A 14,210-nucleotide genomic window follows, 5' to 3' on the forward strand; every position below is an offset into this window, starting at 1 on the left:
TAAAGGCAAACCAATCAGAATAACCCCAGATTTCTCAGCAGAGACCACGTAAGCAAGAAGAGATTGGAACGATATATGTCATGCCCTGAAGTCAAATAACTAACAACCAAGAATACTGTACCCAGCTAAGCTCTCATTCATAACTGAGGGAACAATAAAAACATTCCATTACAGGGAAAAGCTTCAACATTATGTAGCAACCAAACTAACATTACAGAAAATTCTCAAAGATGTTCTACACATAGAAAACCAACACAAATGTAATACAGAGAAAGAAACAGCACCTAAAACTCATAACATCTAAGTAGCACAAGAACTATCAAGACACAGGCCCTAATGAAAGCTTTTAAAAATGGCAGAAACCAATGAATATTTCTCAATCCTGACTCTCAATATCAATGGACTTAACTCTCCAATTAAACGACATAGACTATCTAGTTAGATCAAAAAGCAAGATCCATCGTTCTGCTGTCTTCAAGAGACATGTCTTACTCAAAAAAACATTTTTTGAAAGTGACAGGTTAGAATAAACTTTATCAAGCTAACGGCCCCCATAAACAGGCTGGAGTTGCCATCCCCATATCAGATAAAATAGATTTCAAAAAAAAATTAGTGAGAAAAGACAAAGAAGGTTACAACTTACTACTAAAGGGATGTTTCCTCCAGGAGGACATAACCATCCTAAACATCTACACACCTAATCCTGGAGCTCCAAACGTCATCAAGCAAACTTTACTTTCACTGAAACCATACATAGACCGAAACACAGTGATTGTGGGTGACTTTAACATACCACTTTCACCTATGGACAGATCAACCAGGCAAAAACTCAACAGAGAAACCTTAGAATTGGACAAATGTATACACCAACTAGATCTAACAAACATCTGCAGATTATTCCACCCAGCAACAACAAAATATACATTTTCTTCAGCAGCACATGGAACATTTTCCAAAACGGACCACATTTTAGGGCATAAAACAAACCTCGGCAGATTCAGAAACACTGAAATTATTACCTACACTCTCTCAGACCACAAGGGCATCAAATTGGAACTGAACACCCATCTCCAACAACGAAAACCCTGTAACTCATGGAGATTGAATAACACATTGCAGATTCACCAATGGGTCATCAAAGAGATCAGAACAGAAATTCAACAGTTTATGAAATTTAACAAAAAGGAGCACACAAAATACCAGATCATTTGGGACACAGCAAAGGCAAGACTCAGAGGAAAATTTATAGCTCTGAGTGCCTACAATAACAAATTGGAAAAATCACAAACCAACAATTTAATGTGTCACCTTATCTCCTGGAAAAAGAGCAACAAACCAACCCTAATCCCAGTAGAAGGAAGCAAATTTTTAAAATCAAGGCAGAATTAAATGAATTGGAGTCTAAAAAAAAAACTGTAGAAAGAATCAACAAAACAAGGAGTTGGTTCTTTGAAAAAATTAACAAAATGACAGACCCTTAGCAAATCGTACCAACAAAACAAGGGAGCATACCGAAATAAACAAAATCACAGAAGAAAATGGCAGTATCGGGCCGGGGGTTTGGCCTAGTGGTTAAAGTGCTTGCCTAGCATGCACGAAGACCCAGGTTCGATTCCTTGGTACCACATACATAGAAAAAAGCCAGAAGTGGTGCTGAGGCTCAAGTGGTAGAGCTCTAGCCTTGAGAAAGTCCAAGGACAATGCTCATGCCCTGAGCTCAAGCCCAAGACTGGCAAAAAAAAAAAAAAAAGAAAAGAAAAGAAAATGGTAGTATCACGACCAAAATTACCGAGATCCAGAGCATCATGGGGGAATACCTGTCAAACCTTTACTCCAACAAATTTGAGAATCTAGAAGAAATGGATGAATTTCTAGCCAATATTAACACACCCACACTGAACCAAGAAGACCTAACCCAACTAAACAGGCCTATTTCAAGCACTGAAACAGAAATGGTAATAAGAGACCTTCCACCTAAGAAAAGCCCAGGGCCAGATGGATTCACAGCTGAATCCTATAAGGTCTTCAAAGCAGAGCTCACACCAATACTCCTCAAGCTCTTCAATGAAATTGAAAATGAAGGCTCTCTACCAAAATCATTCCATGAAGCCAGTAAAACCCTCATCCCCAAACCAGACAGAGATTCATCAAAGAAAGAGAACTATAGACCCATTTCTTTGATGAACATCGATGAAAAACTCCTCAACAAAATACTGGCCAACTGTCTACAACAACTCATCAGAAAAATCATACACTATGATCAAACAGGATTCATCACAGGGAGGCAAAGCTGGTTCAACATACAAAAATCAATTAATATAATTCAACACATCAACAGGATAAAGGACAAAAATCACATGATTGTCTCAATAGATGCAGAAAAGGCATTTGACAACATCCAACACCCCATTATGTTAAAAGCTCTGGAGATGCAATTATTAAGTCCTCACTCATGTACTCTTCGGGGTTAATAGCCATATATTAATGATAACTGCATGCCCAAAGCTATGGACATGGTAATGGAAATATAAACATAACTATATAGACATAAAAACCTATGACTCTATAAGGTTTTATGTCATAAATTAATATGTTTCTATGACATACAAACCCTTAGCCTAATTTTGATTAAGTTCTAAATACTAAGTCCCAGTGATTGTAAATAGATATTCCCTCCTTGAACACTTGTTGGTTAAACTTGTCATTTAAAATATGATGTAAAAATCAACGTTAATAAATTCTTTAATAAAAAAAAAAAAGCTCTGGGAAAACTAGGAATCCATGGAACATTCCTCAGTATAATAAAGGATGTGTATCACAAACCCACAGCTAGTATTATACTTAATGGCGAAAAGCTAAGGCCATTCCCTCTAAAATCAGGAATGAGACAAGGATATCCACTTTCTCCACTCCTCTTTAACATAGTATTAGAATTCCAAGCCAGAGCAATAAGACAAGAAGCAACCATAAAGGTGATCGAAATAGGGAAAGAGGAAATAAAACTTTTCCTCTTTGCAGATGACATGACTCTGTATTTAAAGAATCCTATAGACTCCACTCCCAAGCTCCTTGAGCTGATTCAAAACTTAGGAAAGGTTCCAGGGTATAAAATTAACCCTCAAAAATCAACTGACTTCCTCTATGCCAACAGTAAGAAGAATGAGGCAACAATCAGGAAAGCAACTCCTTTTGCAATAGCCTCAAAGAAAATAAAGTACCTAGGAATTATCTTAACTAAGAATGTAAAGGACCTATTTGATGAAAACTTTAAAACCCTGAAAAAGGAAATTAAAGTAGAACTGAGGAAATGGAAAAACCTCCCATGCTCCTGGACTGGAAGAATCAATATCGTGAAAATGACAATCTTGCCAAGGGCTATCTACAAATTCAACACAATACCCATCCAACTAAAGTTGGATCCTTCTTTGTCACCCTGCACTAGAATTAATTCCAAATGGATCAAAGACCTTGAGGTAAAAGCTGAAAACTTGACAAGAAGGAATAGGAGACACACTAGGCCTCCTTGGCACAGGTCGAAACTTTCTTAATAAGGACCAAGAATCACAACAAATCAGAGAAAGGCTGGATAGGTGGGACTGCATTAAACTGCAGAGCTTTTGGATGGCAAAGGACATAGCCAGTAAATTAATTAGGAAGCCTACAGAATGGGAGATCTTCACTAACCATACAACAGACAAAGGCCTCATATCTAAAGTATATCAACAGCTCAAAAAATTGAATCAATCCAAAACCCATCTCCAAAGAAACAACCATCCCATTAAAAGATGGGCCAAAGACTTAAAGAGAGTCTTCTCTGAAGAAGAAATAAAAATGGCCTATAGACACATGAAGAAATGCTCCACATCTCTGGTCATAAAAGAAATGCAAATCAAAACAACTCTAAGATTCCACCGCACTCCAGTTAGAATGGCCAGGATCAAGAAAACTAGTAACAACAGATGCTGGAGGGGATGTGGCCAGGAGGGATCACTACTACACTGTTGGTGGGAGTGCAAACTCGTTCAACCACTATGGAAAGCAGTATGGCAATTCCTCAAGCCCCAGGATTGGGGGTGGGAGGTGGGGAAAGATGCACAAAGAAGCCCAGAATCATAGTCTAACTAAACAGAATAAAGATGAAAGACACAATTCACCAAAGAAGATAGAAACATAGGTAAGAACATACACTGCATGTTCATCACAAAAATCTCTCATGCAGAGACTCAGATGTGAGAAAAAGGTTAGTCATATACTAATATCCTTTGCTAGTGATCTAGTGTCAATATCTCATTGTAATGACAAACTCTAATATCCAATTTTATGTAATAGTCCTCTAAGAATTTTAGAGTGAGAAGGACCTTCTGTTGTCTTACAATTTACAACTGAAGGACCTGTGAACCAATGAGGCTATATGGTTTGTATTCCAACACAATACCAGGATCTGGCCCACCACAAATGACTTTCCAGTGAAGTTTAAGGAAAGCATTCATTTGTAGAGTTACCATCAAGATGTACCATGTTTGCCGAATATTTTACATTTTATAAGAACATTTCAATTACTATTCCTTTATTACTCAATAAAATGTACACTTTGTTATAGAGTGGAAGTGCTGAAACTTCTATCTGAAACCCATTCATAGTTGGTATCCTAGCTACAGATTTTGCAAACAGGCTTCCTCTCATTTAAACTAATAAATAAATGCAACTGGTATTTATTCTTTCAGTCTCAGAAGTGATCACAACCTATCTGCTAGCTGCTTTGTAATACATGGCAGGTTAAAATTTTAAAAGAAAATGTGCAAATTACCAAACATTAGATACAAAAACTGTTAAAGCCAACTCAACTCTCTTGTTATGTCCCAGTTAACATCAATATTCAGTTTTCTATTAAGGCCAACGATCTCACGAAAGAAAGAGTACATAACAATTAAGTAAGCAATTACTCTAGTTATCAAATACATATTTTCAAGAAAAAATTGGACCTACATTTCTAATCTACCAGAAAGCTTTCAAACTATTCTATACTGCCAGATGTCCCCTCCAACTTTCCTTCTCCTTCAACTTGGTAGTGAAATAAGCTATTTTGTGTGCATTTAGCGTCCTATTAAACTTTTAGATGTAGCATCTCCAGAAAGACATTCAGATATTATTATTTGAGAATTATCAATTAACTCAGTATTATCAATATGAAAGGGGTTACAATTCCATAAGTCAGTTTCTAAATGCAATGCATCTTTATCAATGTAGCTCCTTCCACTGTTTCCCCCATCTTCTCCTCTTAATATTTAATTTTATTGTCAAGGTGCTGTACAGAGGGGTTACAGTTTACATACATAAGGTAGTGAGTACATTTTTTGTTAAACATTGTTATCCCCTCCCACATTTTCCTCCCTCTTTTTCTCAACCCCGTAGTCCCACACACACAAAAAAAACAGTAAAGTTCATTTACAATTGTCTTGTAAGTGTGTCTTGTGGGTGTGGCTGTTGTACTGGTTCACCCTTTGTCCTTTGTCTCACCATTTGTTGTTTCCTTCCCTCCCCTAATTCAGAGAAATGTATATATAATACATTGAGTACCAAAATTAAATACAGTGAAAATGGGGGATAAACCCCAGAAAGGGGGGGTAGAGGAGGATGAATGAAAGAAAAATGAAATAACCTTACATAATTCATTAAAAACAACAATCACAATGAAAAACTCTTGTTTCCATGTCTTGGATTTCATTTCACCTATAATCATCTTATGTGGTTATATGTACATAGCTATTGCAATTGTGATCCTGATAGGACAATCCTACACATATTCTAATTATTACAAATGAGGAAAACAAATCTTCAAAGAAACAACCATCCCATTAAAAAGTGGTCTAAATGGGCCTGGAATGTGGCCTACTGGTAGAGTGCTTGCCTAACATGCTCAAAACCCTGCTTTCAATTCCTTGGTGCCGCATACATGGAAAAACCTTCCAGAAGGGGCACTGGGGTTCAAGTGGCAGAGTACTAGCCTTGAGCAAAAAGTACCTGAGGCCAGTGCACAGGCCCTGAATTTGAGCCCAAGGACTGGCAAGAAAAAGAAAAACGGAAAAAGAAACTGTCATAGCTGAACATACCAAGTGCCTAAAAACGATCAACATAAAAGTTATTAAAAAAAAAGAAGTTTGACACCCACTAGTTTTCATTAAACTTCTACGTTAATCTAGAAATGACATTATGTTTGTAAGAAAATTAACAATACTTGAAGTCTTATCCTTGTGCAACCTGCCAAGGTACTATCAAGGTTCCTAAGAGTGGAAGCTCCCTTTAACAGGTGGTTAGTATTCAAGCAAGGAAAGATGGGGCTGCTTGATTCATGGTGTAGTGGAACTTCTACTAAAACAAGGGCTGAGCTATGTGAAGTCTATGATACTCACACTTAATAACAGTTTCCTTCCCTCCATTAAACCCAAGAAAGCATCATAGCAGTGCTCAACTGAGAACTACAATATATTATCCACATAACCTCCTAAGCCCTATGCACCATCACATCCACCTCCTGACTGAAGAAATCAAAAGTTAATGAAATACCTGTCTTCATATAAATTAAATTCATTAATGATAAAAGGTGATTTTAAATTATAAGAAAATGTGTCTGAGCATAAAAGGAAATGTAAGTAAGGAACTCATTACAGAAGTATAATTAAATTTAACACAACTCAAAAACATATCAAATAATTCTGTAAGTACAATAAAACAGAAAAATCTACCTAGAGGACAAGTTTGTACATTAATTCATGTTCTCAAAGTTAAAATGGCTGAAACATATTGGCTAATTAACTAGCCCCTATTAAGAAAAATGGCAACAACCCAGATGCCCTACTGCAGATGAATAGGTACAAAAAATGTGGTATATATATACAATGGAATTCTACATAGCCAACAGATAAGATAAATGGCATTCACTGGGAAGTGGATGAATCTAAAGCAAATAATGTTGAGTGAGATAAGTTATGACCAAAGGAACAAAAGGCACATGGTATCCTTAATATGTGGATATTAGATCCAAACAATACAAGAGTGATGACTTAATATTTGAGCACCAAAGGTTATGGACATGGTCTTGGAGATATAAACATAACTACATACACATAAAACTCTACGATAGACTATATACTCTATAGACATAATGTTTTATTATATAGATTGATATGTATCTATGACATGCAAAACCTCAGCTTCATTTTAATCATGTTCTAAAATCTATGTGCCAGTGATTATATATAGAGAATCCCTTCTTGAATACTTGTTTGTTAAACATGACATTTGAAATATGATGTGAAAATCAATGTTAATAAAATCTTTAAAAGAAAAGAAAAATGTAAACAGCCACACATGGCCACTCATGATACCCGAATTCCTAGCTATTTGGGAGGCTGCGATTGGTAAAATCACAGTTTAAGGTTTGAAAAACTCCAGTGAGCATGGTGACATACACCTGTCATCACAGCTATGGTAGGAAACATAAATAGGAAGATTATGTCCATGTTTACTTGGGGGAAAAAATGAGATCCTACCTCAAAAATAAGCAAATGTTCAATGACAATTTCTTTGTACACTCCTTAAAGATTATAAAATATCTGAGTTCATACATGTAATCCTAGATAGAAAGCTGAGATCTGGAGAAACACAATTTAATGCCAGTCCAGGCAGTAATGTCAAGACTTCAGGATCTCCAATGGTAAAAAAAATCTAGGTTGGAGGTATGGTTCAACTAGTAGAGAGCCAACTATGAGCAAGAAAACTGAGTGATGTGACCAAGTTATAAAATCAAAGAAAAATAAACAAGACAGGAAGTACTGATTTTTCTAACAGAGTCCTTTAAGTGGGGTAGGATGATATATGCCCACAATCCTAGTACAGAAAGTTCAAGACAAGCCTGGGGAAAAAAAAATATAGATATATAGATATATAGATAGAGATAGAGAGAGAGAGAGAGAGAGAGAGAGAGAGAGAGAGAGAGAGAGAGAGAGACAGAGACAGAGACAGAGAGACAGAGAGACAGAGAGAGAGAGGAAAGGAAAGGGAGAAACAAGAAGAGAGTGGGTGGGATGATGTTTTAAATTTCCATAAGTAATATTTACTTGCAATCATCTGTTACTAAGTTATACAATTGGGGTATTTTTTTATAAAGACAAGACTATTTTAGTGATATTTTTCTTGTGGAAAAAACTGTATATATTTATGTTGGAAGAAATATATATTACTTGGTACAGATCATATGAAAAAAATTAATGCCCATACATGCCAAGATTAAGGTATGAATATATACACTTAGATAAAAATCTATACATACATGTAACTATACATATATACCCAAATACATTGAAAAGAATGTGAATTCTTTAAATATCATATCTAATCCCCTGGATTAAACCCCATGACTTGCTATCAAAAATACATGGAAGGAAATCTTAAACTCATAATCTGGTGTCCCTTAAAAAAACAAAAACTTCAAGAGTAGGAAAATTTTCAATTTTGATAAATCACACAAAAAAAAGAAAAGAAGAAGGAAGGGAAAGGGAAAGGGAAAGGAATAGGGATAGGGAGAGGAAAGAAAAAAGGAAAGGAAAAAGGAAAAAGGAAAAGGAAAAGCGAAAGGGAAAGGGAAGGGAAGGGAAGGGAAAAGGGAAGGAAAAAGGGAAGGGAAGGAAAAAGGGAAGGGAAGGAAAAAGGGAAGGGAAGGAAAAAGGGAAGGGAAGGAAAAAGGGAAGGGAAGGAAAAAGGGAAGGGAAGGGGAGGGGAGGGAAGGAAAGGGGAGAGGAGGGGAGGGGTGGGGGAGGGGAAGGGAAAAGGAAAAGGAAAGCTGCTTTGCTTGGCTTCATGTTAACTACAATAAATTTAAGGTGTTCATTACCAGTACGTCTTATGCAGGCAGAGCTGTTAAGACAGCTCTTACACTTGGTGTTTTACCAAGTGTAAGAGCTGCTTATGTTTATAAGCATCAGTAAACATACATACAGGCTGTGTGGCCTGTGGCCTTTAAGGCAGAGTTAAGAAAGGAGTCTAGGTCAAGAGTTTGGCCTAGTGGTAGAGTGTTTGCCTAGCATCCATAAAGATCCTGATTAGATTCCTCTGTACCTCATATATAGAAAAAGCCTGGAGTGGTGCAGTGGCTCAAGTGGTAGAGCGCTAGCCTTGAGAAAGCCCAAGGACAGCACTCAGGCCCTGAGTTCAAGCCCCAAGACTGACTGGCAAAAGAGACAGAGAGAGAGAGGGAGAGGGAGAAGGAGAGGGAAAGGGAAAAGGAGAGGGAGGGGGGAGGGAGGGAGAGAGAGGGAGAGAAGGAGAGGGAGAAGGAGAGAGAAAGAACAGGAATCAGTTGCAGTAATATCCTCTTGTCTAAATGTACTCCACTGCCCTTTTGAGCAGGGCATTACTTCTCTATATCTAACTTCTTGCCACGTAGGGCACCAGCACAGCAGATGCTTTCCATGCATAACTGAAGAGGTTTTCATAAAGAGACTGTTTACTAACGTTTGGGCAGGTGAGGAAAACCAACAGGAGCCAATGTGATTCTCTAGAGCTAATATCAACAGGGAGCTATTTCCACTCTAAGCTGGAAGAGGCAAAGGAAAGGAACAGTTAATGGAACCAGAAGATAACAGATGAATAGGCAAGGTCACCAGACAAAGGCTGTAGCCTGGGGGGGGGGGGGAGAGAAACAGCCAAACCACAACAAGCAAGAGAGAGGATGGAGAAGAATAAATACTACTATTTCATTCTATTGGCACAGCTGCCACCTACCACTGGTTAAATACACCTGCATGCCAGATGGCAAGAATCCAACTGATGGGTTCCATACTAGTCAGCCCAGGTGGGCACATATCAAGGTGACAAGTAGATCTGGAGGACCAGGCAGAAGTTATCCACTTCTGTTCAGGACCTTAAGATAAACATAAATAAAACTGAAAATAATATATAAGAAATTTCAAGTAGTGCAGGGGGCTGGCTGATCTCCTAATATGTTCCAAGTACCTCGAAGTATGGATCCCTTAAACCTTTTGCATTTTAGTCTTGGGAAATGATCTTCAAAGGAATCACTTGTTGAAAGGAAACCAACCACCAGCTACAAATGTCAAGTTATTTCAGTTATCGGAACTGTGTAAATGAAGTGCTGACAGTAGAAATAGAAAAAGGAAAAGTCCATTGATAGGCTCTTCTCACCACTGTACACACCATAAAGAGATAGGACAAACCACTTAACCCCTTTATACTTTGGTTTCCTCATCTGCATGTACAACTACCAAAATTAATCTTGCTGTCTCCAAAACACACTGCTTACACCGCTAGCAATTAATTCATCAGTTTTCACATCCTCAAACAAAACCAGTGAATGAGCATTCCACTCAACTTCATCCTAACTCATCTTCTCCTGCAGACTTCAGTTAAATCCAAACACAGCCTCTCCATGGATCCACTCAAGTCCAAAGTCATCCTTGAGAACCCAACCAGTTAGTCCACCCTAAAGAGAAGGACTCCATTTCCTACAAAAATCACATCTCTGCAATCTGTCAAATTCTGAAGCACAAGTTGACTACTAATAATCTTTTAAATGGATTGGACTTCTTAGAATACGTTTAAGTTCACAGTAAAATGAAATGCTTTCTATATACCACTGCCTTACCACTGCCAACATCCTGCACCAGGGGTAGGATAGTTATAACGATAAGCTTACACTGCTACATCAATATTGTGCAGGGTCCATTTAGAGTTTTCCTAGGGGCCAAAGCTGATGTCCCCATCATTGGAGTACCACATAGAATAATATTACTGTCCCAAGTACCTATCATCTGTGCTCTGCTCAGTCATTTCTTCCCTGCTCCCAAGCTATTGGCAAGCAGTGATCCTAGCATTGTCTCCACAAGTCACTCTTTCCAGAATATCGTGAGTTGAAAGGCTACAACACACAGCCTTTTCACATTAGTTTCTTTTACTTTTACCATGCATTTAGGGTTCCTCTGCATCTTTTTCTGGCTTGATAGCTCATTTCATTTAGTGCTGAATAATACCCCATCATTAGTTCAACCACAGTTCAAAAGAAGAACATTGCTATTGTTTCTAAAGTTGAATAATTACAAAAAGATAGTATAAGGAAATGCAAGTTTTTTGTAGACATGTTTTCATTTAATTTAAATAAATTTTAAGAGGCATAACCACTGGCCTACATAAGATTCTGTTTACTTTTGTTAAGAAATTGCCTAACGGTCTTCTGCTTTCTGATCTGAGCTCCAAACTAGATCAATTTAATAGAAAAAATAAAAATAAGATTTTTTTAAACCCTGTGCCCTAAATCCTTTTTTTCATTTTTAAGCCAAACAAATATACTTCCTGGACATTAAGGGAAGTCAAGGACAAAACTTTATGATGTTATTCCTCAAATAAGTTTTATAAAGAAGGCCAATAACTATGGCATTTGCAGGGAAGTAGATGAATCTAGAGCGAATCATGTTGAGTGAGACAAGTCAAGACATAAGGATCAAAAGGCACATGGTATCCTTAATATGTGGCTATTAAATCCAAAAAGTACAAGAGCGAGGACTCAATAACTGCATACCCAAAGCTATGGACATGGTAATGGAAATACAAACATAACTATATATACATAAAAACCTATGACTCTATAGACGTAATGTTTTATTTCATAAATTAATATGTTTCCATGACATACAAACCCTTAGCCTAATTGTGGTTAAGTTCTAAATACTAAGTCCAAGTGATTGTAAATAGAGATTCCCTCCTTGAACACTTGTATGTTAAACTTGTCATTTAAAATATGATGTAAAAATCAACGTTAATAAATTCTTTTTAAAAAAAAAGAAGCCCAATAAGTGTCAACAAAGTGGTACACTGAAAATGTAGTTGCTCACTGCATTTCCAATCATTACCTTTAATTGTTTCTTCCACAACCTCTACCACCCGATCTATCTGTTGAACCTAGAAAAGAAGACAAACAGACAATTTACACAGAGAGCAAGAAATTGTTTTACTTCAGTCAATGATATATATTTCTAAGTATACCAATGCAGATTTTCTTTACTGTATTTGGAACTATAAAAAGCATGACACCAAACAAAAAAACATGATACCAATGTTATATGTAAAAAATTAAGTATGTAATCACCACCCTCCTTGACTCTACTAGCAAATAAAGAAATTATATTATATTTTAAAAAACTGACAAGAAGTGGGTAAGGATAGACTAACCACTTCAACTCAATACTGCTTGAGATATAAGTTTAATTAAAACATATTTCTTCCTACAAAGAGTCAAGCAAAAAGGTATAAAAATAACAACCTACACAAAAGAACATGCTAGTATTAAGGAGATCTGTTCCATAAGACATGTTTTGTTAATTTTTTTAAACTTTTTTCATGAATTTTTACTATATGGTTAAGTGCTGTGCTGAATCTTTGGACTATAAGGTCAAAAGCTAAAGTTATACACACACACACACACACACACACACACACACACACACACACATATTCATTGATAAAGACTTCCCAGGGTGCCATGGGAACCAAGATGGAAAGTAGTAAGTCAAGCTTGAGGAACCGACAGTGATTTTGAGTGAAGAGAGGTCACTAAGCAGAACGAGAAAGCATGGCTAAGAATGTAAAGAAATGCAAGAGAAGCAAAGTAAATTCAAGATCCAAGAAGCTGAAGATAGGTAATCAAGAAAACAGAACAAACTGAATCCTATATAAACCTCATAGCCTCACTGTTTTATCACAAAAGAAAAATGAAACTCTAGAGAAATGAAACAAAACAAATACAAAAAATAAATAAAGCAATTGCATCTTCCTCCATCCTATACTGAAACTTTGCAGATCAAATTGCTCATTATGGTAAGTACCTACCAAGATATTTCCTGGCATTAAATATTTATATAAATCTTTTGCAAGTAAGAAGAAAAGACTGAAAAGGGCTAGTCTATGTACATATGCCATATACACACATAGGTCTACTGCCTGCATTTTACCAGCTATCTAGTACCTCTCTGGTTGAACTTAGACACAATTCACTCATCCATATACCTACTGAAGATAGAATGCAAATGGAGGCGGGGGGAGGGAGGAGGAAGAGAAAGAAGAAAAAGAAGAAATTTACTTAAAATGCAACAGCAACTTTAAGTCCCAAGATTGGCATGTGGTCACAAAAGCGCGCGCGCGCGCGCACACACGTGCACGCACACACACACACACACACACACACAAACACACACAAACACACCCGTGGGCATATTCACTCATACATGCACACAAAGCTGGGCAAAAGGAAAAAGAGGATTCTTGCAACTGAAAGTAGGAAATATGAGTTTTTAGTTTAACTGTTTCAAATTTTTCATACACTTTAAAAATATTTTATATACTGAAAGGAGAAAAGTGACAAAGAAAGAAGACCTGGGTATGAGAAATAATCAATGGAAAGGTTCCTCAGAAAGAACACAGATAAAGAATCAAGACCAGAGACTTTTAGGGAAGAGAAAAGAGGCATAAGAAATGCAGGAACAAGAAAAGTTAAGATCTTATGATCAGATATAATGTATATATGAAAGTGTCAAAATGAAACAAATTTTGTACAGTTAACATATGCCAGTTAAGCTAGTGGCTGATGGCTTATACCTATAATCCTAGGTACTTGGAAACCTGAAAACAGGAGAATCACAATTTGAGGCCAGCAGAGGCAAAAAAAAAAAAAAAAAAAAAAATGTTGATAAGCCCCCGGTGTCAACCTAAAAAGCTGGGCCCAGTGGCTCACATCCGCCATCACATCTATGTAGGCAGATCACATCCACCCAGATGGGAAGCAAAACACTATCTCTTGGTTCAATTCCCAGCAGAGAGGGGAGGGAGGGAGGGAGGGAGGGAGGGAGGGAGGGAGGGAGGGAGGGAGGGAGGGATTACAAACAAGAAGAAATCAAGTTCACTGTGGCAATGTCCCTGAGCTCTTTAGCTCAAGGCTATAGCCCTACCCCTTGAGCTACAGTGCCACTTCTGGTTTTCTAGTGGTTAATTGGAGATAAGAGTTTCATGGTCTTTTTTGCCTGGGCTGGCTTTGAACTACAATCCTCAGATCTCAGCTTCCTGAGTAGCTATGATTACAGGTGTGAGCTACCTCACCCTGGCAAGAAACCATGAGTAAATAAGAGAGATAATCTGGAATTGAGTTA

General features: G+C 37.2%; 1 protein-coding gene across 2 annotated transcripts in view; it reads right to left on the minus strand.

The window, feature by feature from the left end:
• The window catches only part of Cdkal1 (CDKAL1 threonylcarbamoyladenosine tRNA methylthiotransferase), a 519,085-nt gene that overhangs the window by 371,444 nt on the left and 133,431 nt on the right, over positions 1 to 14,210 (minus strand). For both annotated transcript variants that reach the window (XM_090356314.1, XM_090356316.1), the window contains exon 7: positions 11,922 to 11,970. In XM_090356314.1, the coding sequence (XP_090212440.1) occupies positions 11,922 to 11,970 (49 nt within the window). The remainder of the gene's footprint in view (positions 1 to 11,921; positions 11,971 to 14,210) is intronic.

Source organism: Megascapheus bottae, chromosome 22 (genome assembly GCF_031878675.1).
Source record: "Megascapheus bottae isolate mThoBot1 chromosome 22, mThoBot2.hap1, whole genome shotgun sequence".
Classification (NCBI taxonomy): domain Eukaryota; kingdom Metazoa; phylum Chordata; class Mammalia; order Rodentia; family Geomyidae; genus Megascapheus; species Megascapheus bottae.